General features: G+C 39.9%; 2 protein-coding genes, 1 long non-coding RNA gene and 1 other non-coding gene across 6 annotated transcripts; 3 read left to right on the plus strand and 1 right to left on the minus strand.

The window, feature by feature from the left end:
* Nucleotides 1-8,187: 8,187 nt before the first annotated feature.
* On the plus strand, nt 8,188-10,968 carry noc (no ocelli). The gene is made up of 2 exons (XM_001357341.4): nt 8,188-8,722; nt 9,395-10,968. The coding sequence occupies exons 1-2, from the start codon at nt 8,633-8,635 to the stop codon at nt 10,916-10,918; spliced, it is 1,614 nt and encodes a 537-aa protein (XP_001357377.1). The 5' UTR covers nt 8,188-8,632; the 3' UTR covers nt 10,919-10,968.
* Nucleotides 10,969-14,298: 3,330 nt separating this feature from the next.
* On the plus strand, nt 14,299-14,370 carry TRNAP-AGG (transfer RNA proline (anticodon AGG)). The gene has a single exon. It is a non-coding gene; the product is annotated as a tRNA-Pro (tRNA).
* Nucleotides 14,371-15,977: 1,607 nt separating this feature from the next.
* On the plus strand, nt 15,978-17,068 carry LOC6903512 (uncharacterized). The gene is made up of 3 exons (XM_002132353.3): nt 15,978-16,384; nt 16,442-16,829; nt 16,885-17,068. The coding sequence occupies exons 1-3, from the start codon at nt 15,999-16,001 to the stop codon at nt 17,023-17,025; spliced, it is 915 nt and encodes a 304-aa protein (XP_002132389.2). The 5' UTR covers nt 15,978-15,998; the 3' UTR covers nt 17,026-17,068.
* A 4,158-nt stretch (nt 17,069-21,226) lies between these two features.
* LOC26532968 (uncharacterized) lies at nt 21,227-22,181 on the minus strand. Of its 3 annotated transcripts, none has more exons than XR_004469005.1 (3): nt 21,676-22,181; nt 21,389-21,555; nt 21,227-21,313 (listed from the first exon to the last, which is right to left on the minus strand). It is a non-coding gene; the product is annotated as an uncharacterized lncRNA (long non-coding RNA). The 3 variants fall into 3 exon arrangements; XR_004469004.1 differs by having other exon boundaries at nt 21,623-22,181; XR_004469003.1 differs by having other exon boundaries at nt 21,389-22,181.
* Nucleotides 22,182-26,916: the final 4,735 nt, after the last annotated feature.

Raw genomic sequence — 26,916 nt, forward strand, 5'->3', positions numbered from 1 at the left:
TTCATTTTATTATATGCATAGGAATGATATTCTTTCCCTAAAGAAAATTCTAGAAAAAATAAATACACACATTTCCACCATCCAAAAAAAAATAAATAAATAAATAACAATCCCATAAAGCAGAGTCGGCATTTTTCATGTGTTCTGGGTTGGTTTCTGTTTTCTGTTTCGGTTTGCTCCGCTGAGAATGACGGCGGGGCCTGACAGCAAAATTCACACTTCATTTGAGGCACCTCACGCTTGCCGCAGAACCTGCAGCCGCGAGACCCTTGCCACATCGTACCCTCATCGGAGGATTAAAAACCCAAAACGAAAGCCAAGGCGAGTGCTAATGTTGCGCATAATAATTTTGTACTAAATTAAATAGTGCGTGGGTCGGCGGCGTCTCTGATGGATGTGTCGCTTTGCGTCGCCGTCTGTGCAACAAGTTGCTTCTCCCTTATTGTTTTTTTTTTGTTTTTTTTGTTGCTCTTTCTTTTCTTTTCTTCATGCCACTTGAGCCACAAAGGATATAATTTAGTTTTTATTGCACACGGTTTTGCCTCATCTCTCTGTCTGCCATGAATTCTTGTGTTTTTTCTGTGAGCATTCATCAGCTATGCATGGCATGATGTTTGTTTTCACAAGGGTCCTTTACGACTTCTCCGGGCGTTTTGTTGCCACGAATACGACGTACACTCGTAATACAGTCGGACTGGCCCGTACGGCTCTGGCTCTGGCTCTGGGTTAACTACTCATTCGCATTGCGTTTTAGTGTTAATTTATTGATGTGCCCGCTTATACGTCACGTTTGTGTCTCTCCATTCTCTGGGTCGCCGCCTTTGATGTGTTCCATAAATCACAGCTTGCGCGGGGGGTTTTGTGAGCATTTAGTAGATGTCTATATAAGAATTTATATGGGGTTTTTCTTTAAGCGTTTTGCCTATTTTATGCCAAGAGCTATGAAAAAAGTTTTTATGGAATAGAGTTGGGTGTGAGGGGAGGCTTATAAATTGGTATTCCAGGATTATGATATTCTAAATGTATTCTTAATACAACTATAGTCTACAGTAGGTACAGAGCTATTGCCTGTACTAAGAAATACCACGAAAAACGTCATCATCATTTTGTTTTATTTTGTTCTCGGGCTTCAGAGCGATCTCATAGCTATCCCATATCATAGTATTTTGTTTTTGCATTCTCGGGCTTTTTTTAAATTTTTCGCTTGTGTCTCGCTGGCGTTGATTGTCGACGAATAAAATATTAACTCAAAGCAATAGAAACAGTTGAGAGCAAGGGTCCTTAAATAATACAAAAAAAATTAATTTAAAGAATTAATAATCATTAAAATAATTTATTATTAATAATTTTTTAATTATACATTTTTTTATTTTAATTATTAGTAAAATAATATCACTGATACAAATTATATTGTTTGTTAATTTTAATAAATAAATAAAATAAATAAAATATATTATGTTACAATTTTGAGGAATTTAATCCCACAAAAAATGAAAATTCACTGAGCTACTTTGTAATAGAGCGAGAAAGGAAGAGTTATTGCTTCAGGATTCTTCTTTCTTGATGTCCTGCTTCTATATCCACTGATGTACGATTCTTTGCTTGTAAATCCCGCCAATAAACTGCTGAAAACCTCAATCTTCTTCCTCATTTGATATCCATTAATGGAATTCCCACCTTAGTCCCTTTCGTTTATAATATTCCTCCACCCATGGCCTGCCTTTAACTTTGAATCATTGCCTGGAATTGATCTTTTGGTTGAATTCCCTTTTTGATATACACATTTCCCGCCACATGTTTAAATGTGCAAAACGTTCACCTCTTCATATATCATAATCAAATCGAGCAGAAGAGAAAACATTGCCAAAGGTTCTCCCGGTCGCTCGCTCGCTCGCTCGCACAACAAACAACAGAAATATTTATGGCCAAACATAAAAATCTTTACGACCTTCCCGATTCAATCAGGGCCAGAAAAGAGCACACAGAACACAGAACCGAGAACAGAGCAGCAACTGGCGGGTCCCGTCCCCAAAGGCAGGGCATGGCGCTTCCTGGCGTACGAGGAATACAACAGGATATAGCCATCCATAAGGTGTTTCCATGTGCTTCTGCCCCATGTGTGTGCTCTGTGTGCTCGATAAAGAGAACATAAATTATGGGCCCTATATATCATTGGAAAATCTATCGACCAGGCTGCATTTTTATGGCCTTGCCGCCGCCGCCGGAGGAGAAGGAGAACGAATTTAACGAGCCTTCGAGAGTCGAGAGCCGTCGCTGGCGATGTTTATTGATTTACTTGCTAATTTTTCAGCCCAGATTCAAGAAGCGGCAGGACTCTGTTTCTCTCAAGGCTGGGAGTGTGGTCAATCAAGGACAGCAGCAGCAGCATCAGCAGTAGGCTGGCTGAAAGGCAGGCAGGCGGGCCATTGTCCTTGATTTATGGTCCGTCATTCATTGCCAGCCACCAAAGTTGACACTTCTGCGTATATCCCGCAGTCTCGGTGTCCCGGAGTCCCGCAGTCCCGCAGTCCCGGAGTCCCCTGTCAGTCTCAGTCTCAGATCGTCGGTCACTCCCCTGGCAGGCGGCTCTGTGTCCTGCTTTCCTGTGTGCATCCTGTGACATTTTGACAAATAATTTTATTGATGCTCTCGCTCTGCGTCTCTGTTTGGCTTTTAATTGTCGTACGAGCTCGGTCCGCACGTGATAATTGCTCATTTTATGACGCATTTATCAAAAGTATTTCGAGGTCTCGTCCTTGGCACTATCCTTTGTCCCTTTTGCATCATGCTGTGCATCTGACAGCGTACAGGGCGATCCTGATCCCCGGATCCTTCCCCTATTCTCCATCACTGACAGTCACGCGTCATTTATTTGCCTCGTTTTTGGCCATGACAGTTCTCGTGACACTCTTGATGGCAGATTTTGGTCCCTTTTGAACAAATTAGGGATATACGCGGGGTTAGGTATTTGACTTGGGAAATTCTATTAAATTTTCTTCAACAGATGAGGATTTTTTGTCTTGTTTTAAACGGGGGGTATATGTAGATATTTGTTTTGTATTACATAGGATATTTGGAATATGATTTTGAGGGGGTTTTTTTATTTAAAAATTTAAATATTTAATTTAAAAATATTTTTTTAAGGAGCTGGTGTTGAAGAGGTCGATAGGGAGAGGTGGTGCGCTCTCCCAGACATGAAAAGGAGGCTTTTAAAGCTAAGCTACTCTGTAAGAGAGAGAAAGACTAAGCTTGTACCTTTATTCCATATATCCTGTGTTCCTTATTCCCTGTAAATCCTTCCCACATGTTTCAGCGCTTAAGGAAACATTTCGCCTAATTCATATACCGTTTACACCCTTTAGATCCTATAACCGGCGGACACACATATATCATTCGAAAGCCGCCCCCTGGACAGACCATAGATACCAGATATTGTAGGCAATTAATACTTAATGCCAGAAATGGCAATAAAAATTGATGCCATCAATTTATCATTTTAGAAAATCCTCCACGTGTCAGAGTTGTAGGTATTTCCCCCATTTTTAGAGGTTAGGGGGGGACAACGATTAATTTGCTTTATTAATCCGCCACACACACACACGAACAGAGGGTGGCCCGCAAAAAATGGCAAAGATCCCTTTTTTTTGGGATGCATTACCGTAAAATTTCAATGTCACCATTATTCTTTTTTCTTTCTTTTTTTGCTGTTTTTTTTTGCGTTTGGGCAACTATTACGAGATAAATTGTTGTCAATAAATTATCGACAGGCGGCAGGCGGAGGGGGGAGCTCCTGGAACCCGGAACACAGTCACAGCAGGGCATCCCCTGCTGCATCCCCTTTTTGGCCTGTTGTGTGCGTGTTTTTTTCTTCTTTTTTTGGGATCTGTTTGCTCGGGTGTCTGCTTAGTTTTTGGGTTTCATAGGGTTCTTTCTATATTGAATTTATTGCAGTTTGTTTTTCAATTTTTTAAATGGCATTCACGGGTTGTGGGGAGTGCCGAACCTTCGGAAGTGAGTTATTGTTTGGCTGCACGGCACGTAGACACATTCAAATCGGAAGTAATTATGATGGTACATAAACGATTCGATTTGTGGAGTTGTACGGGATTTTATAAATTTTAGTTGGTATTTTGGAGGGGAATTTTGAGCTTTATATTATTCTAGAGGTATACTGGGCTAAAAGAGATACAAACGTGTACTAAAAGTGGTCCCAAAATTAGCGAATAATTTTTTCTAAATATTATTAGGGAGTAGCAACGATTTTGTTATTATTATATATTATGCAAAAATATCTATAAGCTATATTTAATAATATATAAAAATGCCGAATCCCTCATAATGGTCTCTGTTTTTGTCCGTTTGCTTATGGGAAATTTGTACAGCATCGAATCAACTTCTGTGTTCTTTTTTTTACAGATGTCTCAAAGAATTTTCTAGAAAAAGCTTACGTTTCTTTTTTGTATACTAAATTGAAACATTAAAATGTTACAACATCATAAATTATTCATAAATTCCCAACATTTTGTGTAATTTAAAATCTTCCCTTGGTTAAGATGTACCACAATCTTGAGAAAAACCGAATATTCCACCCTGAAGTAACAAATTTCCGCTCAGATAGCCATCGAGTGGCAGGAAAAGGTTCTTCAGACGCCAAAATAAAGCAATTATCGTGGGGGGGGGGGGGGGGGGAGTGGCAGGAGACTTTGCCTTTGCCCCAAGCGTAAGTCAACTGAAAATCCGCAGACAGTTAAACGACTTTCCCTTTTCCACTGCCACTGCCACTGCCGGTGCCACACAGCACCCACTTTACGGATATATATATACGTTCATATTGCCGGAGATAATGTCAAATTTATTGCATTATTTTTCGCTCCTTTTCCTTACGCTCTCCTTCCCTCATTTGTGGAGTGCGTTGTTTCATGCGTGTGCCGCAGTCCCCCCTCCTCAGCCACCTCAATAGCCCACTTCTACGGCTGCCGCTACTGCCACTGCCACTGCCACAGCCACTGCTGTTGCTGCTGTTGTTGTTGTGGTGCATAAATCAAAAGGTAAATGGCTGCATTTTTATGACTGCGCCGCCATCGTCGTCGTTGGAGTCGTCGTTCATCGTCGTTCGCCTTTTGCGCCGCTTCGCTTTTATCACACAAACATTTCTGTGATAATAAATGCCATAAAAATGAAGAAATATGTGGTTAATTTTATGTGCTACCCCCCCATGCCCCATGCCCCATGCCCCCCCATGCCTTCGCCATTTGGTGCTGCCGCATCAGTTTTTCCTCCTTTTTATATTCCTCATATAAATGTTTTCGCGGCTACAAATTTCTCTTACTGTCTCTTGTTTTATGTTGTTTCCTTCCTGCCGCCTTCCTGGGCATACACAAGTATCTGGGGTATATTCGTTGAAAGATACTTGTTTTTTTAAGATTACAAGATACAATTAGGAGCAGGTTTTTAGGGGAAATCTTCGATAAAAAGAGGTATGGGAATGGCAGGTATTTTTCATTGATTTCTGAATTAAATTATACACACACATACCATAGATTATATGTATATTTTTGTAATGTTCCCTATTTCAAGAGAATGCATATCTATCTGGAGAATCTGTACTATATCTATAGACATATCTTCATTGATCATTGCTCTATTTTGAGCCTAAAAATAATGAAAAGATCTATTATGATACCATCTTCGGATTGAGTTGACTAAATGTTCCCTGAAAATCATATAAAAAAGATTATAAAAATGCTTCTAAATTATCCTAAGATTTTCATAAGAAAATAAAGAATCCAAGCCATATTTTTAATGTGCCCAACAGATCCTTGAAACGTGCAAGAAATCCGTAATTTAAAATATATCAACAAATCTTTCAAACTTTCTGTAATCTTCTATAAATTCTACCTGAAAAGATTAGCCACTAAATAACGAAATTAACATATCAAACGCCTTAGAACCGCTCCAGGGCATGAGCATTAAGAAGGAAAGAAAATCGCTTTAGTCACGGTATCAAGGTGTTCCACACTTCCGCCGCCCCCTGGCATTCGCTGTGGCTTTCCTTGTAATTTATAATATTTTTGTATTATTTATGCGACGACCCCTGCCCGCCGCCAAGGCTACTCGCCAGTAAATAATTCACATACAGGAGAGGAGCAACAAATTTATGACGCTGACAAAGTGGCCATAAAAAAATAACAAATAATAAGGGAAAATACTCGCTTGCACTCGAGCGGGGAAAATTCTCTAACCTTCGAACACTGAAGACTGTACCTGTACTTCTCTACTCCTGTATTTTGGCAACACTTTGAGTTGGTATTTTTTTTTTTTGTTCACGCAGAAACCGCAAATTATGTTTAAGCCGGATCGTAAAGTACGACAGCACGCTCTTACCTAATAAATCCGTCATTTACTGAAGGCCCTTTTGAAGGAGGGAACTCTACCTGTGACACGTGAAGCGGGAGAGAAAAAGAAATCCCCATTGCCCAAAAATGTCTAAATATTCTTAATCCTGGCATAAGCCAGGACGCCTTTCAGTTCTCGCTGTCTTAACGCTTATATTTACACAGATTTTAATTTGCTTGCCAGAGGCTTTGACGGGGGGATTTGCAACTGTCTGACGATTAGGTAATATTTTTCAAATTGCTAAGAGATTGAGATCTCTCCAAAAGATTCAAAAAAAAAATTCTGCCACAAAGTATCTAAAGACTTGGGTTTAGCCTTAGATTATATAGATTCTGAATGGATTTCTAGGGAATTTCAAAGATCATTTAATATAGATCAAGAGATCCAGATGATTAGGGGAGTAAATGTCTTGGATTTGTTGTTATGGCTTTTAAATGCATTCTTAACTATTTTGGGAGACTCTACAAGGGATCATGGGGCTCACCGGATCAAAGCTATCGGTTGTTCGTCATGCAAAAGAGCCCCTCGGTCGTTAAGGAGCGAATAGACAGTGTTGATGCCTCGATTCTTCGAGTAACAAGCTTCTTCCCTTGGTTTTAATGACAGAATCCAATTCTTTTCAATTAAATAATATATTTTGTGTGAAATAAAAATAGTTTCAGAAAAGTGTAGACTGGAAAGTACATTTCCAATGGTTGTGTGATTAAAAATGCAGTGAAATTAACCAACTAAAGGAAAGCCATTAAACCATTAAAAACTCCGGTTAGCCACTAATTTTGTGGGATGTTACGCCCCCACATACACACACACAAACATTATACATGTAAATCAAGAAAAACATGGAAAAAACGAATGTGGAAAATGGCTCAGAAAAACTTTGTGACGCGACAAACAAAACAACGATTTCCACTTAAACGGAAAACCAGGAGCCCCAACGTTTTGTGAGGTAGTGGAGGAGGTGGAGTGGTGGTACAGTAAAAACCCACCGCAGAAGTTAATCGAAAAACGCTAAACAAAAGCCTGGAGAGAGACGCTGAGCACGGAGCAGGGGAGAGTGTGAGAGCGAGCGACAAACAAATTAATTTTTATATGACATTAAAACGAGCGGAACCGAGGCGATGGAAATGGTCTGGAAAAAATGACGTAGAGTGTGAGGAAAGGAGAGAACAAATCTCAGAGCGACGGAAGACAATGCCTCTCTACCACTGCTGATACTTCCTCTCCCACAAGCACATTGCTGCTTCTTCCTCTCACACTGCCACTTATCCCCATCTTCACGCACCCCCCACTCCGATAACTCCTGCTGTTGACAGCCCCATCAAAGCCGCACAAAAAACGAGAGCGGGAGAGCGAGCGCGTGACATATGTGTGAAGATAAAATTAATGTGTGCGCGCAATGCAACAACAACTATCGCGATTGAGAGCAGAGAGCCGCTCTCTCTCGCTCGGTCGCTCGCTCGCCACAACTGTTGCTGCTCTCGAAACGAGTGTTGCCGTGGTGCAAATGTGACAGAGAGAGCGAGAAACCTGTTCCGTTGGCCATCCATCGCATGGCGCATGCGATTGTGATTGGGCAAAAAATACGCCATATTTGAAAATTACGCTCGTGGCGACTCGCTCGCACACAGCAGGCCGGACTGCTCTAGCGCACGAAGAGAGCGGCCAAACCAGTTTTGAGCGAGCAGAGCGAGAGAGGGCGAGCGAGAGTGGAGAGCGAGCGAGCGAGTAGTGAGAGAGAGAGAGCGCGCGAGCGAGTGAGCGTGCACGAACGTGTCCGTTCTTCACTTTGCGGCTAGGTACGTTCGCACCGTCACACGGAGAATACAGTTCGAGTTCAGCCTTCGAATCGTTCAGACGTTGCTCGGAAAAAAGCGGAAAACCAACCCCCCTTGCACACCCATAGAAATATTCTGTTCAAGAACAGCTGTCCCAAGTGTCAAATAGTGAACAACAACAGAGAAATAAGTGAAAGAAATTTACACCACAAAGTGATCTAAATCGGATTTCAGGCATACCATTTCCCTGAACTGAACCGAAACAAGAAAAGTGAAATTTTTGGATTATTATCAAACACACACGCACACACATTTTTGCCGTCGCATTTTCTGTGGATTACTCTTCATCGACGACAAAAAAATAAAAACAAAAACGAAAAGCTACAAATTTCTGTGGCCACCGTCAACATTTCCTTGTGGATTACACTCTTCAATAAAAAAAACTACACTAAGCTACAAAAATGGTTGTCTTGGAAGGAGGCGGTGGTGTCGTTACCATCGGCAATAACCAATACCTACAACCGGATTACTTGGCTCCACTCCCGACAACGGTTAGTATTTTATAAACAAACAACAAAATAAATGAAAGACTGGAAAGACTTGTAAAAAAGTCAGAGAAACATTTTTTGAATGAGCTCTATAAAGAAATCGTGGAACAGAATAAAAACTGTTGACAAAAAATAATGAAAACCAAAAGAAATTTCAGGACAAAAAACCCATGAATTTCTAAACCAAAAATAAATAAATTTTGGAGGAAGAAAAAATTATTTGAAAAGCTGAGATGAAAGATTGAAGAATTCGGATACAAATTATATTGAACATTTTAACTTCAGGAAAATATGTTCAAATATTTATAAAAGGCGTAAAAAAAACCAAAATTTCAATCCGGCTACAAATTTAAATTGTGATGAAACGCAAAAGAAATTGGCATCAAATAACTTTAAACCATTTATAAAAAAAAACCCCAGAAAGTACGGAGAAATTCAGTTTTAACAAAGAAATTATAAAAACAAAAATTCTAGAAAATAAAAAGAGAAAAATTAAATCTCTAATGAACAAATTTCTGAAATACAAAGACGAGAAAAATAATTAAAAAATAAATCTAAAGAAATAAACCAACAACAAATAGAGCTCAAATTCAAGAAAAAAAGAAAGGAAATTCCTGTGGCAAAAAACAAATATACTAAACCCGAACCTTCTTCCTTTCCTTCCATTCCTTATAGATGGATGCCAAAAAGAGTCCCCTGGCTCTGCTCGCCCAGACATGCTCACAGATTGGAGCCGATTCATCGGCGGTAAAGCCCCTGCTGGCAATGGACAAGAACAAGACGAAGCCGGGCACCTGCTCCTCGTCCTCCACATCCTCGACCTCGTCGAGCAACGGCGATATATCGGCGGCCAAGTCGCCCGGCAGCCAGGCAAAATCGCCGAAATCCACAACGCCCATTACGGCCACGGCCACCAGCAATACCAGTCTGACAACCACCGGAGAGATCAAGCTGGCCTTCAAGCCGTACGAGACGAACGTGCTGAGCCACCAGAACCAGAACTCCTTCAAGAGCAGCTCCTCCGTGGAGGAACCGATGCGCCCCAGCTCCAAGAACTCCTCCTCCGCCCAGGAGCGTGTGCCGTCGCGCAGCAAGTCGAATGCCACGCCCACAGATGGACATAGCCGGACACAGGAGGCGGCACCCAGCACACCCCATGATAATGGCAGCCGGAAGACAGTGTCGCCCTCGGGCTCCTCACAGCGCGGCGCCAGCCCCATCGTACGCTCCGGAATGGAGGTCCTGAGCAACTCCAACGGCACCGCACAGCATCCCAAGGAGATGAGCAGCATGGCAGCTGCAGCGGCTGCCGCAGCGGCGGCCTACAAGGCAGCCGGTCCCTATGGCCTCAACCATCTGTCGGCCCTCTGCTGCCCGCCTGGGATGGAGCAGCACGCGAATCCTGCTTTCCGTCCGCCCTTTGCCGGCGGCTTTTCGCACCATCACGCCGCCATGCTGGCGGCGGCTGCCAATGGCGGCTATCCGGGCGCCGGAGGCGGCAATCCCGCCGGACAGCCCAATCCGTACATCAGCTACCAGCGCATCAAGACGCCAGCGGGTGGCGAGGCCATCGTGCCAGTGTGCAAGGATCCCTACTGTCCCGGCTGCCCCTACTCCGCGCACACCCAACAGATGCTGATGGGGGCCCCCTGCCCGGCCGGATGCACCCAGTGCGAGCACCAGAAGTACGGCATGGCCATGGCCAGCGCCGGCCTGCCCCCAGGCCATCCGTACTCGCAGGCGGCGGCCGCAGCGGCTGCCAATGCGGCGGCTGCACGCTCCGCCCCCTACGTCTGCAGTTGGGTGGTGGGCGATGCCTATTGCGGCAAGCGTTTCCAGACCTCCGACGAACTCTTCACCCACCTCCGCACCCACACGGGCAACCTCTCGGATCCGGCTGCCGCGGCCGCCGCTTTGGCCCAGTCGCAGGCGCAGTCCCTGCTCGGAACCCTGTTCCCCCCATCGGCGCTGCGAGGTGGATATCCCACGCCCCCGCTCAGCCCCATGTCCGCGGCAGCGGCGGCAGCCCGCTATCATCCGTACGCCAAGCCGCCGCCAGGTTCCATGGGCGGTGCCCCGTCGCCCTTTGGCGCCGGCGGAGCCTTCAATCCGGCAGCAGCCGCTGCGGCAGCTGCTCTGGGACCGTACTACTCCCCGTATGCCATGTACGGCCAGCGGATGGGAGCGGCCCATCAGTGAAGAGGGCAAAGGAGAAGGAAAAGGTTTTTAAATGCATACCAAAAAACAAAAAAAAAAGCAAAAAGATCCCAGAGGAAACGTTTTTGAAATAATTTCAAACGAAAAAATGATGAAATGATGAAATGACCGGGAATGCCGATGGACACCATCTCTCTGCGGCATTCGCGCGCTGTTCTGTGATACTAAACTGTAGTTTGTCGAGCGCTAATTAAACTTAAGTTTCCATTCAACGAAGTAGAAGACGAAGAAGATCATAATTAACAGCAACAAAAATCGTAGCAGAACAAACTGAAAGATCAACTTATTTGCCACTTCACAAGATAATTAATTCATAATTATTGTCTACAGTAATCACACAAATCCAATCCAATCCAATCCAATCCCCCCCCACATCCACATAGGAGATATACATAGTAGGAATATCATCAGTTTTCGGATATACATTTTGTGTTTTTCTTTTGAATCAACCAAAGTTTTTTCAAGTCTTAGCAAAGCAGAAAAAAAAGAAATACAATATTCAATGCGACTTCCAAAATTTGTTCTCTGAGATGTTGAAACATTGTTTTTAATCCACGTTTTGCTTTAATCTTTAAGTTTATTAACTATTATTATTACCAATCATTACAACATTAATGTTCTTTAAGTCAACTTAAATGTAAAACTACGTATAAAATAAATAGTAAAAACAAACGATAAAAAAAAACTCAAGAAAAATGCTTAAAAAAAAGAACAAATAAAACATGAATATTTCATATAATTATTGTATGTAATGTACTGTGTGTGTGTGTGTGTAAATTCTATAGATATACAAAACACTAGATTCGCTAATTTACATACTACCCTTGATGTATGCAGAAAAATCAGAATCACAGAAGCAACAGAATATCAAAAAGAAAGAACAAGATACAACATCAAGAAATCCAACACATTCATATGAAAAACTGAAAAATATACATGAAAGAAAAACCAAAATCTTTTGAAAAATATAAACCACAAAACATCTTTTACTTGGCAAAAGAATTCTTCTTTTATGGTCTTATCTGTTGGCAATACGAGCACGATTATTGTTTGGGTTTGGGGATTGGCTTACTCATTCGAGGGCCATAAAAATAATGCTGATAATGCGGCTTGATTTTGCCCCATGGTTTATTTACTTAAGGCTGATGACATTGGCACATTCTGCGAAACCTTATCGCGGGGGTCTCTAGTTCCCCATGAAACCTTTAAGAAGGCATGCGAAATCGGTTTGGAATGGAGAGCATTCTGCAGAGATTCTATTTCAGAGGGTGTAAAAGCAGAAGAACTTAAGGAACGACTTGGAAAAAGAATCTCCGTGAAATAATAATACTGAATGCAAAAACTATGGCAAAAGATGGAATGATGTAGAATTCAAGGAATTATCTATCATATCTGGGAGATGCTTAGATAAAAACCCATAAGCAAATCTGAAAACCGAAAATTTGCAATTTAAAAAAACCCCTTTTCGCAAAGAAAAAGATATAGAGGGAGCGATTTATTTGACTTTTCATTAAAATTGCTGCTCCCTGAATAAATATGTTAATTTTGATTGAGGGAAAACCTTTGGGTTCTCCCCGAAAATCGTTTATAAACTAAAGATTATTTCGTTCCCATCTCAAGGAAACTTGAATTTTCCTCGAAACCAAAACCAAAACCAAAACCACATCTCAAATTCAAATTTTCCAGTCACAAACAATTTGATTTGATTTCCGTTTGCATTTCCAATGTAAAACTTTTGTATGCAGCATTTCGAATTCGGCCTAAAACGAAATCGAATTTGAATTTCATGAGTCCATCAGAGCTGTTGCAGTGGCAGGGGCAGTGGCAGTGGCCGGGGGGTTGGGGCAGCCATGATTGGGCAAGCCTTAATAAAACCTGGCGTCTCTGGCGACAGTCATAAAACACCCAAGCTGGAAATTAAAAATCAATAAAAAACCCACCCATTCCTACATACAAAGTACATCGTCAGAATCAATTGGCATTCAATGAGCAGCGCACGCAAAACAACAACAACAACAACAACAAAAAATACTATAAATTTATTACAATAAAAATTGCTTACAAAGCACACAAATGACAAACATTTTTCAGAGAGACAATATGCTTCAAAAATCAGTACCAAAATGAGCAACAATTCAACAGCATATTCGAGTGTATCTCATAAATAAATTAATTGTGACAATATTCAATTGATTTGATTTGAAATTATCGCATTCAGCTGTCACTCGCCCCAACGACACACACACACAATGCTATTTTCAATTGTTTCAATTTTCAATTTGATTTTTTTCCAATTTCTGGTTTTTATTTCTTCTGTCTCTTGATTTGATTTTGATTCGATGTGAACACAGAAATCGCTTGGCCCCAATATCCCCCATGTGGGTATGGGAATATATTGTTTGCGGGTCGATTTATCAAAGCAATCAGCCCAGCCATCAGCAATCAACAATCAGTGCTCGCTCTATGGCAAATAAAGTGCTCGATAGCCCCCCACCCCCAAAGTGCGAAGGGAAGAGATGTGAAGTCGTTTTGTGGGATTTGTGTTGAGTGTTGGAGTAATTTGTTAGTGGATTCGGTCTACTGTGGGTTATAGATATACAGTATCTCTAACAGGGAGAACAAACTATGGGTGGAGTTTAATTAAAGACCATCATGAAGGAATGAAGAAAGCTGACAACCCTGCCTCGCTCACTATATTTCTTTCTCTCTCACAGCGTCGCTTAGCATTTTCCTTCATGGCAAGACCTCTCTCTGCCTCTATTTCTCTCTCTCTTTACTGCCACCTCTATTCCAGTGAGACTCGTACTGGTTTTTCCGTATAAACTCTTTTTCTTTGTAATATTTTCTATTATATGTTTAAAGACATTACAAATTCCTGCTAAATCAAAAGTTTTGGTTTATTTTTTGTCGCCCCTCTTGTTGACATCTACATTTTGATGATTATTAATAATTTTTTGATTCCCTCCTCTACCGATTCCGTTGAAAGATCTGCTTTTGTCCAACTCTTGCATGTGGCTGTTGTTCCAAATTGAATTTATTTACAGGCATCATATTTCTTTGTTTTGCTGTGTGCTTTTTTTCCATGTTAAACAATTTGTTTTCGATGTCAACACTGGCACGTCGTCGGGTCCCCAGTCCCCCATTCAGAAGCCACGAACAAAAAGTAAAAGCAAAAGCCAGCCGAAACCAAAACCAAAACTGAATCAACTTTTTTGTTGTTGTCCAAAATAGACCACGAGGGAGAGTGGTGGCCAAAGAGAGAGGGGGAACTCTCGAACAACTCGAAAGATTTCGTTGGGTCTTGAGAGATCTCTCTGGGGAGTCCGCACTGAAGTTTCACGATGGCCGACCACTTGCCAATCGGCTCGTTGGTCTAGGGGTATGATTTCCGCTTAGGGTGCGGGAGGTCCCGGGTTCAAATCCCGGACGAGCCCAAGTAAAGTACATTTTTTTGCACTTTTTTCAACCGATTTTGTTTGCGCTATAAAATATGTTTATTACTTCGATTTATGGGTATTATTTAAGCCAAGTCATATGGTTGGTTCGTTGACTCACGATCATTTAATGCCAGGCAATAATCACACTTTTGAAATGTTGTAAATATCAAATATAAGCACGAGTATGGGAAGTTTTTGGTATATGACTGAATTTATATTATTTGCAAATACTTTTATGATAGCTAGACGAGACTTTTGGGACTAGTCCCCCTTTAATCTTGGATGTTTTATGGCCTCATCAAAATTAAGTCTAATCATCGGTTGTGATTTTTTATATAAAGATTTTCCAATATTATGGTAGATACCTCGTAGTCGTTGTTCAAAGAGTTGTTTGGTTGCAGAAAAAAACTCAATATGTTGTACAAATGAAAGATCTACTTAGAATTGAAATGATAGGTCGAAAGATTCATTCTTTGAGGAATTATCTTATCATTCACAGAAATTGGGTCATAGGCGAAGTTCTTATCAAATATTACGCATATGAATATATATTTCTTACTATTTCACAGCCAAAAATGCAACAGAAAAGTCTTGGACAGCTTGAGGGATCATGAGTAACAATAATTATAAAATTCAGAGTCGTTTTATAAGGAATTCTTAGAGAGAATTTCTTAGAGAACTTTATTAAGATTCTATTCGAAAGGTGTCGTAATGAAGTCCTCTTTCAGTTCATATATTTCTAAAATTCTAGAAATTATTGAATAATTAAAAATAACTATTGAGTATCCAATATTCCAGTGGTAACGTCTACTGCCTATCACATACTATACCAGTGTTTCTATATCTCTTCATATTTTCTTAGATTTGTTCTTTATTCTTTCTTTATTTATGATTTTGAGCAGCCCCTTATTTATGTGGCACCTTAACGTTGACAACTTGTCGTATGGTTATTGCTATATAGTCATAAAAACCGATTTTATTGTCCATAGATTTTAACGATTAAACGCCGCGAAGCTCTTCGCCCACAAATTTATGATCAAAATAGAAAGAAATGGAAAATGAGTGGAATTTTTCTTCAACATTGCTTACAGACATATCTCTTGTTGAAGATGATCTTCAAGTTCTTTGGACGTTGATGTGTAATCCCTGACAGAGGTGCGCTGCTGCATGAGGTGCGACACGTAGTCTATCTAAGACCTCGTAGACTTCTAGACTGTTTGGTGTTTTTCCTTTGCTACGGTCGTCGGGCAATCGTCCATAAATAATATTAAGAAATCGGGAACTGAGATTGCATGGAGCTTATATTTGTGGGCCCCTATATACAACACAGGCGGACAGCCGGGTCTCGGGTCTCTCGGGTCTCTGGTGTGCTGTGATTTTGCCTGGCGAATTGATATAGCAATGAATGGCACTGACAAGTTGACGTTTTAGATTTGATGATTTATTTGCGGACCCGAGAGCGATCGATGATTTATGAGGTGTCCGTGTCCGAGATTAGCGAGCGAATGAATGGGGGGTTGTATAAGCTGATAATGCCTCGCTCGGTCGCTCTGCCCATTAAATAGACATTAACGAAATGTTCTATAAAGCCGGAAGGCATCGCTGGGATTGCAGTTAGTAACAGAATGATATCTCCACTGGTTGCCCTCTGTCTGGTCGGTGGGATCTTGCTTGAGGCACATCTATCCTCAGGGGCTCGCAGAGCAGCCCAGTATACCCTGTGCACCTTCGATTCGATCAGCTACGACAAGTGTTTGGCTGTGGTGAAGGCCGCCAGGGAAGCCAATCGGACATCTCCACTACACTGTGTTTCACGGGAGAATCGTACGGAATGCCTGGAGACGGTGAAGGACGAAGATAATCATTATGTGGTGCTCGATCAGCACGACTATATGGCAGCACGTGAAGCGGGTCTCCGTCCGATTATATTTGCCCGCGTAGAGCGAAAGAACTTCATTATAGCCGTGGCGCCAAGGAATATCAGCCTTATCGAGTACAATGAGGCTTCACTGTAAGCACTTTGGCTTCTATTTTGTGCTTCTTTAAGTATTTTTGATACTTTTCATAGCAATGTGGACACAGACGACGAGAGGGCCTTCCATTCCGCCCTGGCATTCAATGCCCTACGGGGCCGCAATGTCTGCCCGGATACCCCGTCAATATCCCAACGTAGATCCATACGAATTTTGAACTCTGATCAGTACAAGCCCTTTGCCGATTCGGAGGATATTTTGCTATGTCCTTTTGCAACCTATGCGGAGACAAATTCCTTTGCCTTCTGCAACTATGATGCAGGTCTACAGAATGCAGTCTTTGTTTACAAGCAAAGAGGATTTCCACGCCGAAAAGTCAGAGAATTGAGAAGGTCATTGCTCGATCTACTGAACAACTTTAATGGAAAGCGGTTTTTCAATTTCTTTGATACTTTCAAGGGCGTAAACGATGTGATATTCAAGGTGAGAGTTCACTTTTCTTCCAAAGCTTCATCTGTATCTTTATCTTAAACTTTAGAACAACACGATTGGATTTGATGTGAAACCAAGCTATGTGAATGGCATCGATGAGAATATCTTTGGGGAATTGCATTGCAATCAAGCTGATCACAAGGACAATCCAGGACAATTGGGTGATGATTTGGAGACCAACAATTGATTGTAATTCCTAAATAGAGAATTTTTTGCCTCCCTGCATTCCATACCTAGAGAGTTTTTCCCTTAAGACTGGTCTCCGATCCTCGTAATAGGTGTCGTGAACCGATCGCTTGTCGCCCGTAAATTAAACAGAAAAACAGAAACAGCTGACTGATGTCGTCGCAGCTAATTAACAGTTTTGTTATAAATTACACTAAAAGTCATTACAATTTACGTTTCGGGGGGTGCGTCAATCATGCGTGAACCGACAACCTACACACACACACAGATGTGACATCCAGCGGATACATTTGTATCTTTTAGTTGCGTGTGTTTGCGTGCCCCCTTGTGTCAGTTGTCAACTCCTTAATAATTTTCCATCTCTTGTGTATTTCTTTTTCTGTGAATTTTACGCCCCCGCTGTGAGTCCAATCCGATCCCGGGGTCTACCTCCTCTGCATCCCATCCATCCATCCCATATCCCATATCCCATGCTGTGTTGTGACATTGTTGCTGCTGCTGCTTGCTGCTGCTGCCTGTTTTGTTTTAATATTTATGGCTTCCTCGTGTCATTTTCATAATGTTGCGTTTGACACTTTCCCTCTGGGCCCCCACCACCACCATCGTCATCGCCAACAACAACAACAACACTCAGGGAACACGAGAGCAGCGGCATATGGTCTTTCGAAGGTCGAAGTTTTAAGTACCCTAGGAGTAGAATTTTTGGTCTGTGGGAGTTATGTAAAAACCAGGGGATTCTTTTCTATGAATTTTGTTGGATTTTGTGGTACTTTAGGGGTGGGTCTTTAGAGTCTATATATTTATAAATCAGACAAGAAAGTTTAATATTCCTTGTGATAATGAATACAGAAAACAATTTAAATAATTTATGAAATAACATTTTTTTTTATAATGCCTTTTTTAGAATTTAATTCAGAAATAAAGTAAATTAAGCATTATTTTTTAATTCAAAAATTAACTCTTATTTTTTATTTATATTTTTACAATGTATAAATAATATTTAACTCCAATTTTACAAATAATACCAAAAATTGTAAAAATTAAAAATTAATTTGTGATTTTTTTAGTATTATATTTTGTATTTATTGATCACTAATTCATTTTTGTATAAAAATATCAATTTATTAATTTTTTTTAATTACATTTTTATTTATTATTTTATTATTATTATTTTTTTTTTTTAATTATTTATTATTTTTCTTAATTTGTATTATGAAAATTAGAACTCTTACGATCTCTAGTTTAAAGAGTCGAAGAGCTCTTCAGACCTTTGCTCAAATTTCCGAATACCCTCCTTGAAGAGCATCCCAGAAATGAAACAAAACACATCCCATTCACATTCCATATTATCTTACATTATATGGGCGGTCGGGGTTCGCCCCGCCTTGGTCTTTGCATGTTTTTCTTCTCTTTTCTCTTTTCTGTGTAAAGTTGGTTTTTTTTTTTGGAAAATGACATTTGTTGCTGACACAACGACAACTGTCAACAGGCACTCGGTAGCCATTTATTTTCGGTTTATGTTGGTCAAACAAGGGGGAAATCTGTTGTATTAGGGGGCGACATGATTCAGGTTAAGAGTTGCTTTGGGATACAGAGCGCTTGAGTAAGAGGTGTTGAGGGAATCCCAATGATGGGCATGGGCTGTCTCTGCACTTGAGTTCCTCGTTAATTAGTCGAATCTGTATCCTTTCCGTGTTGCGCGTCATGCATCAGCACCCCTCGGTCGGTCTGGGATCATGGGAGCCCCCCTGATCGATTTTTTACACGAAACTCCTGCAGTGCACTCGGCCATAAATTATACCTCTACGAACCCCGAATGAAATAAATAAAATATGAAGAAAAAATATCTATATTAAATCGCATTGTGAATTTATGGCCCTGCAAGGCCTTCAGCTGTGGGCCGCCGCGGCATAAATACTTCAGCTGTGATTATTATTGCACCCAAGTAGCCACCCAATGGGCCCCCCCAAAAAAAAAATAAAAAAAATAACATGGAACTCCACATGGAGCCCCACTCCCAACGGAAACAACTGGAAAGCGACAAAACAGAAATACCTTGAGCCAAGTCGCGTCGTGCCACTTCAAAGGCCGGGCCGACGCTAGAGTGTTTATTTTTTTTTTTGGCGCTAATATATTATTGATAGATATATCAGTGATATATGTATGTGACACTGGTCAGTGCGGGGGCTTTTGCTTTCCCTTCTCGTTGGTTGATTGTAAATTACCCCCAAAAATCAATGAAAATTTTGAAAGGGTTTGCACTTTGCATAGAGTGTGGTGTGGTGCTGTGGGTTTCACTGAATGGCATGGAAATGTCACCAACAATCAGGCAACACATATCGGAAATTGTCGCTGACAGAGCTGTTAATGTATATTTCCTCCTTTTGTGCTTATTTTTTATGTTGGTGTTTCATATTTAATTTTTAATTAATAATGTCAAGTTGTCAGATTAAAAATGTGCCGGGGGTCGTAGCTTAAGAATCGACTAGAGAATACTCTGGATTGGGATTTTTGTAACATTTTCCAGGATTACTCAAATTTAATTTAATTTAAACAATTGCCATAAATATTATTTTATTTGTATATCTGTTTATATAAATATATTTAAATATTAAATATATTTTTTAAAATTTTGTATATCTTTTAATGAGTTTCTATAAATATTCAAGTTTTTATTGAAATTAATGTAGATCAAAGTAAAAATCAGAAATCAATTGCGTAAAGAAACTGAATTTAAAACAAATCCGTGCATGAAATGAATCTGTAATCTGTTGAAAATGGTTCCAATCTTTGCCTAAATTCGATCTATCCCAAAAACCCGTCGGAACGTTTGTGTAGAGGCACAAGTGGCTCGACATTAAGATACCAGCTACTGAGGAATCTCCTTGAGAAGAGTATAATAATACCAGCACTTCCAAGATTTCCTTTCTCTCTTTTTTATCAAACTTTTCCCCGTCTATAGTTTTTCATAAAAGAAAAACCCTGATACCCTTTTGCCAGTACTCGTATGCATTTAATGCTGAGAGTAAACTCTATGTTGAATGCCGCTACAGGGCATAAATATTTCATGCACTGTCAAGATAACCGATAGCTAAAGCCGGCTGGTCTGGCTGTTGAGTGTGATATAGTCAGAAGTTGCTAAATATGGGCTTGACCTGCCTGCCGGTGTTGCCTGCCAGTGTTGCCTGCCGGTGCTGCTGTTTGTGGATGTTTTTGTGGCTGCTTCTGTGGTTCTTGGTGGTTCGTGTTGCTGTGGTTCCCTGTGTTGTCCGATGGCCACATTATTAAGCCAATTCAACGGCAGCAGATAAATAAATAAAATTTGAAACATTGCCGCAACAATAAAAGGCGACAGTACACGATTTATTAAACGAAGCTGTGGAGACCAAATGAAGAGGCGAACCAGCGCCAGAAAAACACCAAAAGAAAGAGAGAGAAGGAGAGGAGCAGGAGGAGCTGCTTCGAACAGCAGCTGCCACCGTGTTGTTGCTCACATTACTCTTTTTTGGCGTGGCCCGAACAGACAGACAGATACTCGCACAAAGATACAGATACAGATACATTTGCCGTATAGAAAACACACACAATACTTGAGGTTGAGGCCAAAATGACTAATGACCAGCGATTATCAAGCGATAAAAGGCAAAAGAGAGCCAGCCAACAGCAGCAGCAGCAGCAGATAATTTATTATTGTTTTAAACATTTGTGTTTTGCGCTCAAACGAGATACATTTGTCTCCTCCCGAAAACAGAAACCTTTTCTTTGCCCTTTTGTTCATTAAGACAATATAATACTCGTAAAAGTCGAAGAAGGGTCGTCCCCATACATATTTATACATATGTACCCTCTAGTACCAGGCAACTAGTTCCGCACTGGTGCCGCACTAGCTACCATTCTCACCTCCCTGGTTCCAGATCGATTACCCGCAATGTATTTCAGCGGAGAATTTAACACATGCATGTCCTAGGGCGGAACCACCCCTGGTTCCCGCTCGATTACCCTTCGATTACCCGTAGCTAGTTGCTCAGGAGGTAGTTCCGAACTAGTTACCAGTAGAAAGCCAGCAACTAGTTCCCCACTCGACTACCCTTCGATTACCTGTAGCTAGCTCTGACCTAGTTACCAGTAACTAGTTCCGAACTGACTACTGGTAGTAGTCAATCTGGCAGTCTGGAATAATAAAAAAATAAAAACACAATGTCTTTCATTATAACGAATAATTTTTAATTATATGATGCTTAGCCTACTCCTGGTTTTTGGCACTGGAGAATTGATTTCATTGCTGTTATCTGTAAGTGAAACATTAAAATATAAAGATAAGACAGAGAAAAAAGTCATAAAATTTAGAGTTTAGATATACTTACATAAATGTCTCTATTTAATTTTATTTTTTCTTCCAGTTCTATAAGTTCTTCCTCACGTTTTATAGGGAACTGTCCCCGAATGGGATTCAATTCCCCCTTCTCCTTTACCAGCTGCTTTATTAAAACAGTTTGATCCGCTAAAATTTGGACCACTGCATTCAATTGATCTAAAAACAATGTTGTTAATTAATTTGATTATACAAATATTTTTCTGTTAATCTTTATTAGTCTTACCACGAATAACTGCATTCTCCTGTTTTAGAGTTTCTAAAAGTATTTGCACGTACCTGTTTATATTAATTTGATTTATTTATTAAATCTTTTCCACTTTTTTAATAAATGTTCACACAAAAGACTCTTCCAGCGATTAGATCTTGTACAGAAGTGAACAAAATCAACGCATAAAGCAAACGAGGAAAACAAATGCATTTTGTTTGTGTAAATTCTTGTCTCTTTCATTCCACGATCGCAACTACAGTAAAATATCACGATTAACTTACCATTTCGGTGCTCATTGCATGTCGTGGCTCGGTAAAAACTAGCTGAGTGGGCACTGTAACTTCACGGAATTGCGGTTATTTGCCGCCTTCAAAAACAAACCGAAGGCGGTTTCGTTTTTCGGTTCTTTTTCGACTGGTCCGCGTTCGCTTCCCGCGTAACTAGTTGCAGAACTAGTACATTGTAGTCGACGAAGACCTGGTCTGCGTTCGCTTCCCGCGTAACTAGTTGCGTAGCTAGTTGCGCGGTAAACAGCGCAGAACTAGTTCGGAGGGGTCAATTGACCCCTTTGGTTCTACAGGGTACTTTGATGGAGACACACACGCACACACAGACACACAGAAATCCGTATGTAAATTTGCTGTGGCAACTGTTAGTAGAGCGCACCTCTGCACCTTGTAATTAGTTGGCCTTTTATAACCCTTTCTGCGGCTACCGAGTGTTGGATTTTTCTCTTTTTTTTTTTGTCGGCAGCGCCAGAGCCGAGACAGCAATAATAAACTTGAAGATTCATGAAAGCGGCTGAAAGGAAAATAAACAGTCAAAAGCGACGCGTAAATTTCAGTCTTTCAGTATTTCATTTCTTTTGTTGCCAGCACCCTAGCCAAAACACGGCAAAAACTATCAAGAAACATACAACACAGACACACATACAGAACAAAAAAAAAAACAATCAAAGAATACATTAAGGGTAAAGAATTTTTGCTGCCCTATAGGGTTAATATATTATTTAATATATAAATAGAATGGGTTTTACCGAAGCCTTCAAGCTTCAAGAACCCCCCTTAAACATATATTTTTAATTCATTCAAGATCTACTAAAATAAGATCTAAAATTTCGTGGTGTTAATACGATAGATCTTCCGGAGGGAAAACATTTCAGTCTCTAAATGTAAGACTTATTTATTTCTCCATTAAAAAATTACCTTTTTCCGTTCTGTCTAAGGCCTGTTGATAGATATATAGATAGATGTATTTTATAGATATAAAGATAGATCGACTAAATACTTTATACTCGCAATATTAATAAAATATAGGACTACGACGACCCAAAACTGTTTGATATAATAGAGAAATATCCAAAAATACACGACTTTATTTTTTTATTTTTTTTAATAATTGTAATTTTTCCTGTGACTGTTGTAAAAGTTGCCCTAACAGTAGCAGCAAACAACATAATTGTATCTGTAATAATATTTTATAATCAAATAAAAATTAAATAAAAAAAAATAAAAAATAAATTCCTAAAATACTTAAATTAGCCATTAAATTGTGTTTTATCATAAAACATACTTACATACTTTGATATTAATTACAATTTTTTTTTTTATTGTTTACCATATTTTTCTTTACTCCAACATTATTTTTAATATTGTTGTTTTGATTATTTTTGATATATATATTTTTTTTATGGACTTCTATCATCTAGTGATCTTTAGACCCCACAATAGTTAGGGTCTTCACTAAGCTATCTCTCCTTTTAACACTGATTCTACTCCCATAACTCATAAAATAAACTTCTATAAAATCCACCAAAAGTAGAGCATACCCCATGCGAATGGATCGTATCCACACGGAAAAGGGTATACCAGATCTTGGTCTGATTGTTGGCTCTGCTGTAAATGTGAATTGGCCGAAATTAAAAATATATTTATGACTTAAGTGGCAATAAATTATGTTTCTTGTTAAAATTCTATTGTTTCTGTTTCTTCTTTGGTTATTTTTTTTTTTATATCTCTCCCTTCATTTTTGGCTTTCTTTTTCCCCTTTTTATTTATTTATTTTGGTTATTGTTTCTGTTTCTGCATTTTTTGTTTTTTTTTTTTTTTCAAAATTATTCACATAAATTTCGCCTGAAAACTGTGTGCTTCTGACATTATTTACGACTTGTTAATGAAGTTGGTTGGTTGCCGAATTGGATAGTTTTCAATGTGTCCTCCTCCTCCTCCTCCTCCCTTCTGGTGGTGTTAAATGAATATTCGTGTATATTTTATGGTTTGTTGCTCGTTGATTGCAATTACTTGTAAATCTGTCCCACAGTCACATCGGGGCATGGAAATAACGCGACTGATAAGGCCATCGATCGACCACTTGACTGGTGGAAGTAGGATTGGGAGCGACCATGCCGCCACTTGAGAACAGATCCCAGTCACATAAATACTACACTATAGCCTATTATTTGTTGGTATTTCTATGCTTTTTTGTTTATTACTAAATACTTGAGCTGTGGCGGTTCTTTGTTGCTGCTTTTTTGTGTCTGGGGGTCATTCTGGGTGATTTGTTATTTATTAAACACTTTTGACACATGTTTTTGTTAACAATTGGATGATTGTGATGTCTCATGTGAGGTTTACTCTTGGTTAATGTTTAACGTTGTTTAAATTTGAATTTCAATTGATTTTAGTAATGTTGGATATTCGTTTACAAAATAATAAATAAAATTCAACAAAATTTTGTTTTTCTTTGACCTTTTTTAGGAACTCTGGAAGTGAATTATTCTTTTTTATTTTTATTGATTATTATTATTATTATTTATTATTATTGATTAATATTATTATTTATTCTTATTGATTATTATTTATTATTATTAATATTATTGATTATTATTATTATTATTATTATTTATTATTTTTTTTTTTTTCTTCTGGTATAGCTTAATGATATTTGTGTGTCTCTAAACAGTCTATTTCAACCATACAATATTTAAATAATTTTTTTATTTTACATTAATTTTTGTTACCGAAAGCCAGATGTCTAAACAGCCATATTAAGGCATTCTGGCCCTAATAATGATCCATTTGCAACACTTTTGTGCCATCTATTAGACCGTGCTTGCCATCCAATAAACATCTAGAGTATGCCCCCGTTCGCATAAGCCCCCAAAGATGATTGTCAACTATCTTTCGGGTATTTTGTTCCTTCGACACTTTAGTCGTGCCACCATTAAAACAAAAAAACCGACCAAAAACTGACAACTAGAACAAATAATAAACAATATTATTCAGTTTTGGAGTATTCTGTCTGTTTCCGTTGATATTCTTGATGTTTTCCAAGACTCAAAGTGGAATTGATTTAAAAAACGACAAAATAATGGCGATCTAATCTAGAGAGCAATTAAAATGAAAATTTATGACCCTTATGTGCCACATACACACTCGCTAGAGTTCAAGAGCCTGTCATCAGCTTATTATATTTTATACAATTTTACGAGTTTGAACAGATTCGAGTGATAATTTCTTCTAGATGGGCAATTAAAAATTTGTATAAGCAACGGTTTAAGGCGGGCGCTCCAAAAAGCACTTGAAAAATCTAATTTTTTTTTCTGTTTGTTAAAAATAACTTGAAGGCGTCTTTTGTGGCATTTTCTAGATAAACATTAGACAGTCGGTCCGCATTGCCGCTGTCAGCGTGTGGGCGCTGTGTTGTCTTTTAAAACATGACAAAAAAAACAGCTGCGGGGGTAATATTACTGGCATTTAAGCTACTTGGCTTCCAAGTCAAAGATAATAAACAGAAATTTGTGATGGAATTTAGAAAAGAAAACGTCGCAGGAAAACAAGATAAAGTCACTTTTGGGGTCTCGTGTACGTCGTCGTATCGTGCGGCTGGCCCCCGTGACAAGGCCTGTGCTTCTGTCTAAATATAGTAGTAGTAGTAGCAGTAATCATTTGGTTAGTTTAACTCTTGGGTCTTCACCCTGCTGTCGTCTCATTTAGATAAGGAGGGGCACTCAGAACCATTTAAGGATTAGCCATTTGTGAGAGATTTTGCAAGATTTGTTGGAGCGGGGGACTGCAGCATTATATATCACTGCTCTGGACAGATTATTGTTTGCAGATCTCCTCGGGGTTTATCACGAATTTTATGACACCATTAACTAATTGTCTCTTGTGTGTGGTTTTTTTTTCTTGTGATTTATTCTTCAGTCTGTGGTCCCAAGTCGAAAGTTCAAGTGTTGCTTGTGTGAATTGTTGAAAAAAAAGCCTCTGAGAATGCATGGGCTGCACTTCTCTTTTCCACCCTGCTCCTCAATGCCTTAAGCGGCTGAGTCGGTCCCCAGAAGCCAAAAACAATATACAAAGTGTTTTTGCGAGGTGCAGAAACGATGGAATTACGTTGTTTTGTTGGTATGGTATGGCAAAAGATTACAAAAATAAGGAAATAACAACTACATGTGTTTCCCAAAACACAAGTGGGGCCACAAGTACATTCATTTCTCGAAAGTTTCATCATATCAATGTCAGTGGCATATCAATATCTCATCAAAATACATAAATAAATACCATCAAACCATTCTCTTGAAACGCTCAAAATAGAAAAAAAAACAACACACAAGACACACAAAAGTTGGCATGACAAAGCCTTAGAGTTGGGCCCGGGGCTCTCCTCTCAAAAGCTGTCAGACATTTAAGCCGCCCACCATTTTGGCCGACCATCTGTATCTGTCCATCGGCCTGACAGTGGCACTCACTTCTCTTGGCCATTTAATCACAGTATTAACTCTTTTTGCTGAGCCGCCTGTCACTCATGTCTCATGAAGTGGTGCCACAGAGAGCGGGTGTGGTGCTGCGGGGCAGCCAGCGGCGGGGTTGTCGATGTTATAAACACTACTGTCTTCCAACTGTCAAGTTGGTCTAAGTTTTTGAGCGCAAAATAAAAGCCAACTTGACAGCTGAACGGTCTGTCTCCCTTCCGTCTGATGTTGTTGCTGCTGCTGCTGATGATGATGATGATTATTATGTATCTTTGTTGTTGTTGTTGTGTTTTGTATTTTTGCCGTTTCCAGACCTCGACTCGAACACACTCGGACTCTTTCGCCCATGGCACATTCGTTTAGGCTTTTAAACGCTTAGGCCCGTCTTATGTGGGACTTAACGCGCTGACCGATGCCGATGCCAAAAGCCAACAGTTGGACAGCCTGAAGACGCCTCGACGGCAACGACGGCAACGACGGTGGCGGCAAAACTTGAAATGAATTTCGAACGCGCTTCGGATAATGAAAACGAAACGAGGCGCGCGCGCGCGCTCTC

The sequence above is a fragment of the Drosophila pseudoobscura genome, chromosome 4, assembly GCF_009870125.1.
Source record: "Drosophila pseudoobscura strain MV-25-SWS-2005 chromosome 4, UCI_Dpse_MV25, whole genome shotgun sequence".
Lineage (NCBI taxonomy): Eukaryota > Metazoa > Arthropoda > Insecta > Diptera > Drosophilidae > Drosophila > Drosophila pseudoobscura.

Bases quoted from the DNA above. Each gene is read 5' to 3' on its own strand.
- noc (XM_001357341.4), top strand. From the start codon at position 8,633: ATGGTTGTCTTGGAAGGAGGCGGTGGTGTCGTTACCATCGGCAATAAC. The intron at 8,723-9,394 runs GTTAGTATTTTA...CATTCCTTATAG, and splicing joins TGGCTCCACTCCCGACAACG to ATGGATGCCAAAAAGAGTCC.
- LOC6903512 (XM_002132353.3), top strand. From the start codon at position 15,999: ATGATATCTCCACTGGTTGCCCTCTGTCTGGTCGGTGGGATCTTGCTT. The intron at 16,385-16,441 runs GTAAGCACTTTG...TACTTTTCATAG, and splicing joins GAGTACAATGAGGCTTCACT to CAATGTGGACACAGACGACG. The intron at 16,830-16,884 runs GTGAGAGTTCAC...CTTAAACTTTAG, and splicing joins TAAACGATGTGATATTCAAG to AACAACACGATTGGATTTGA.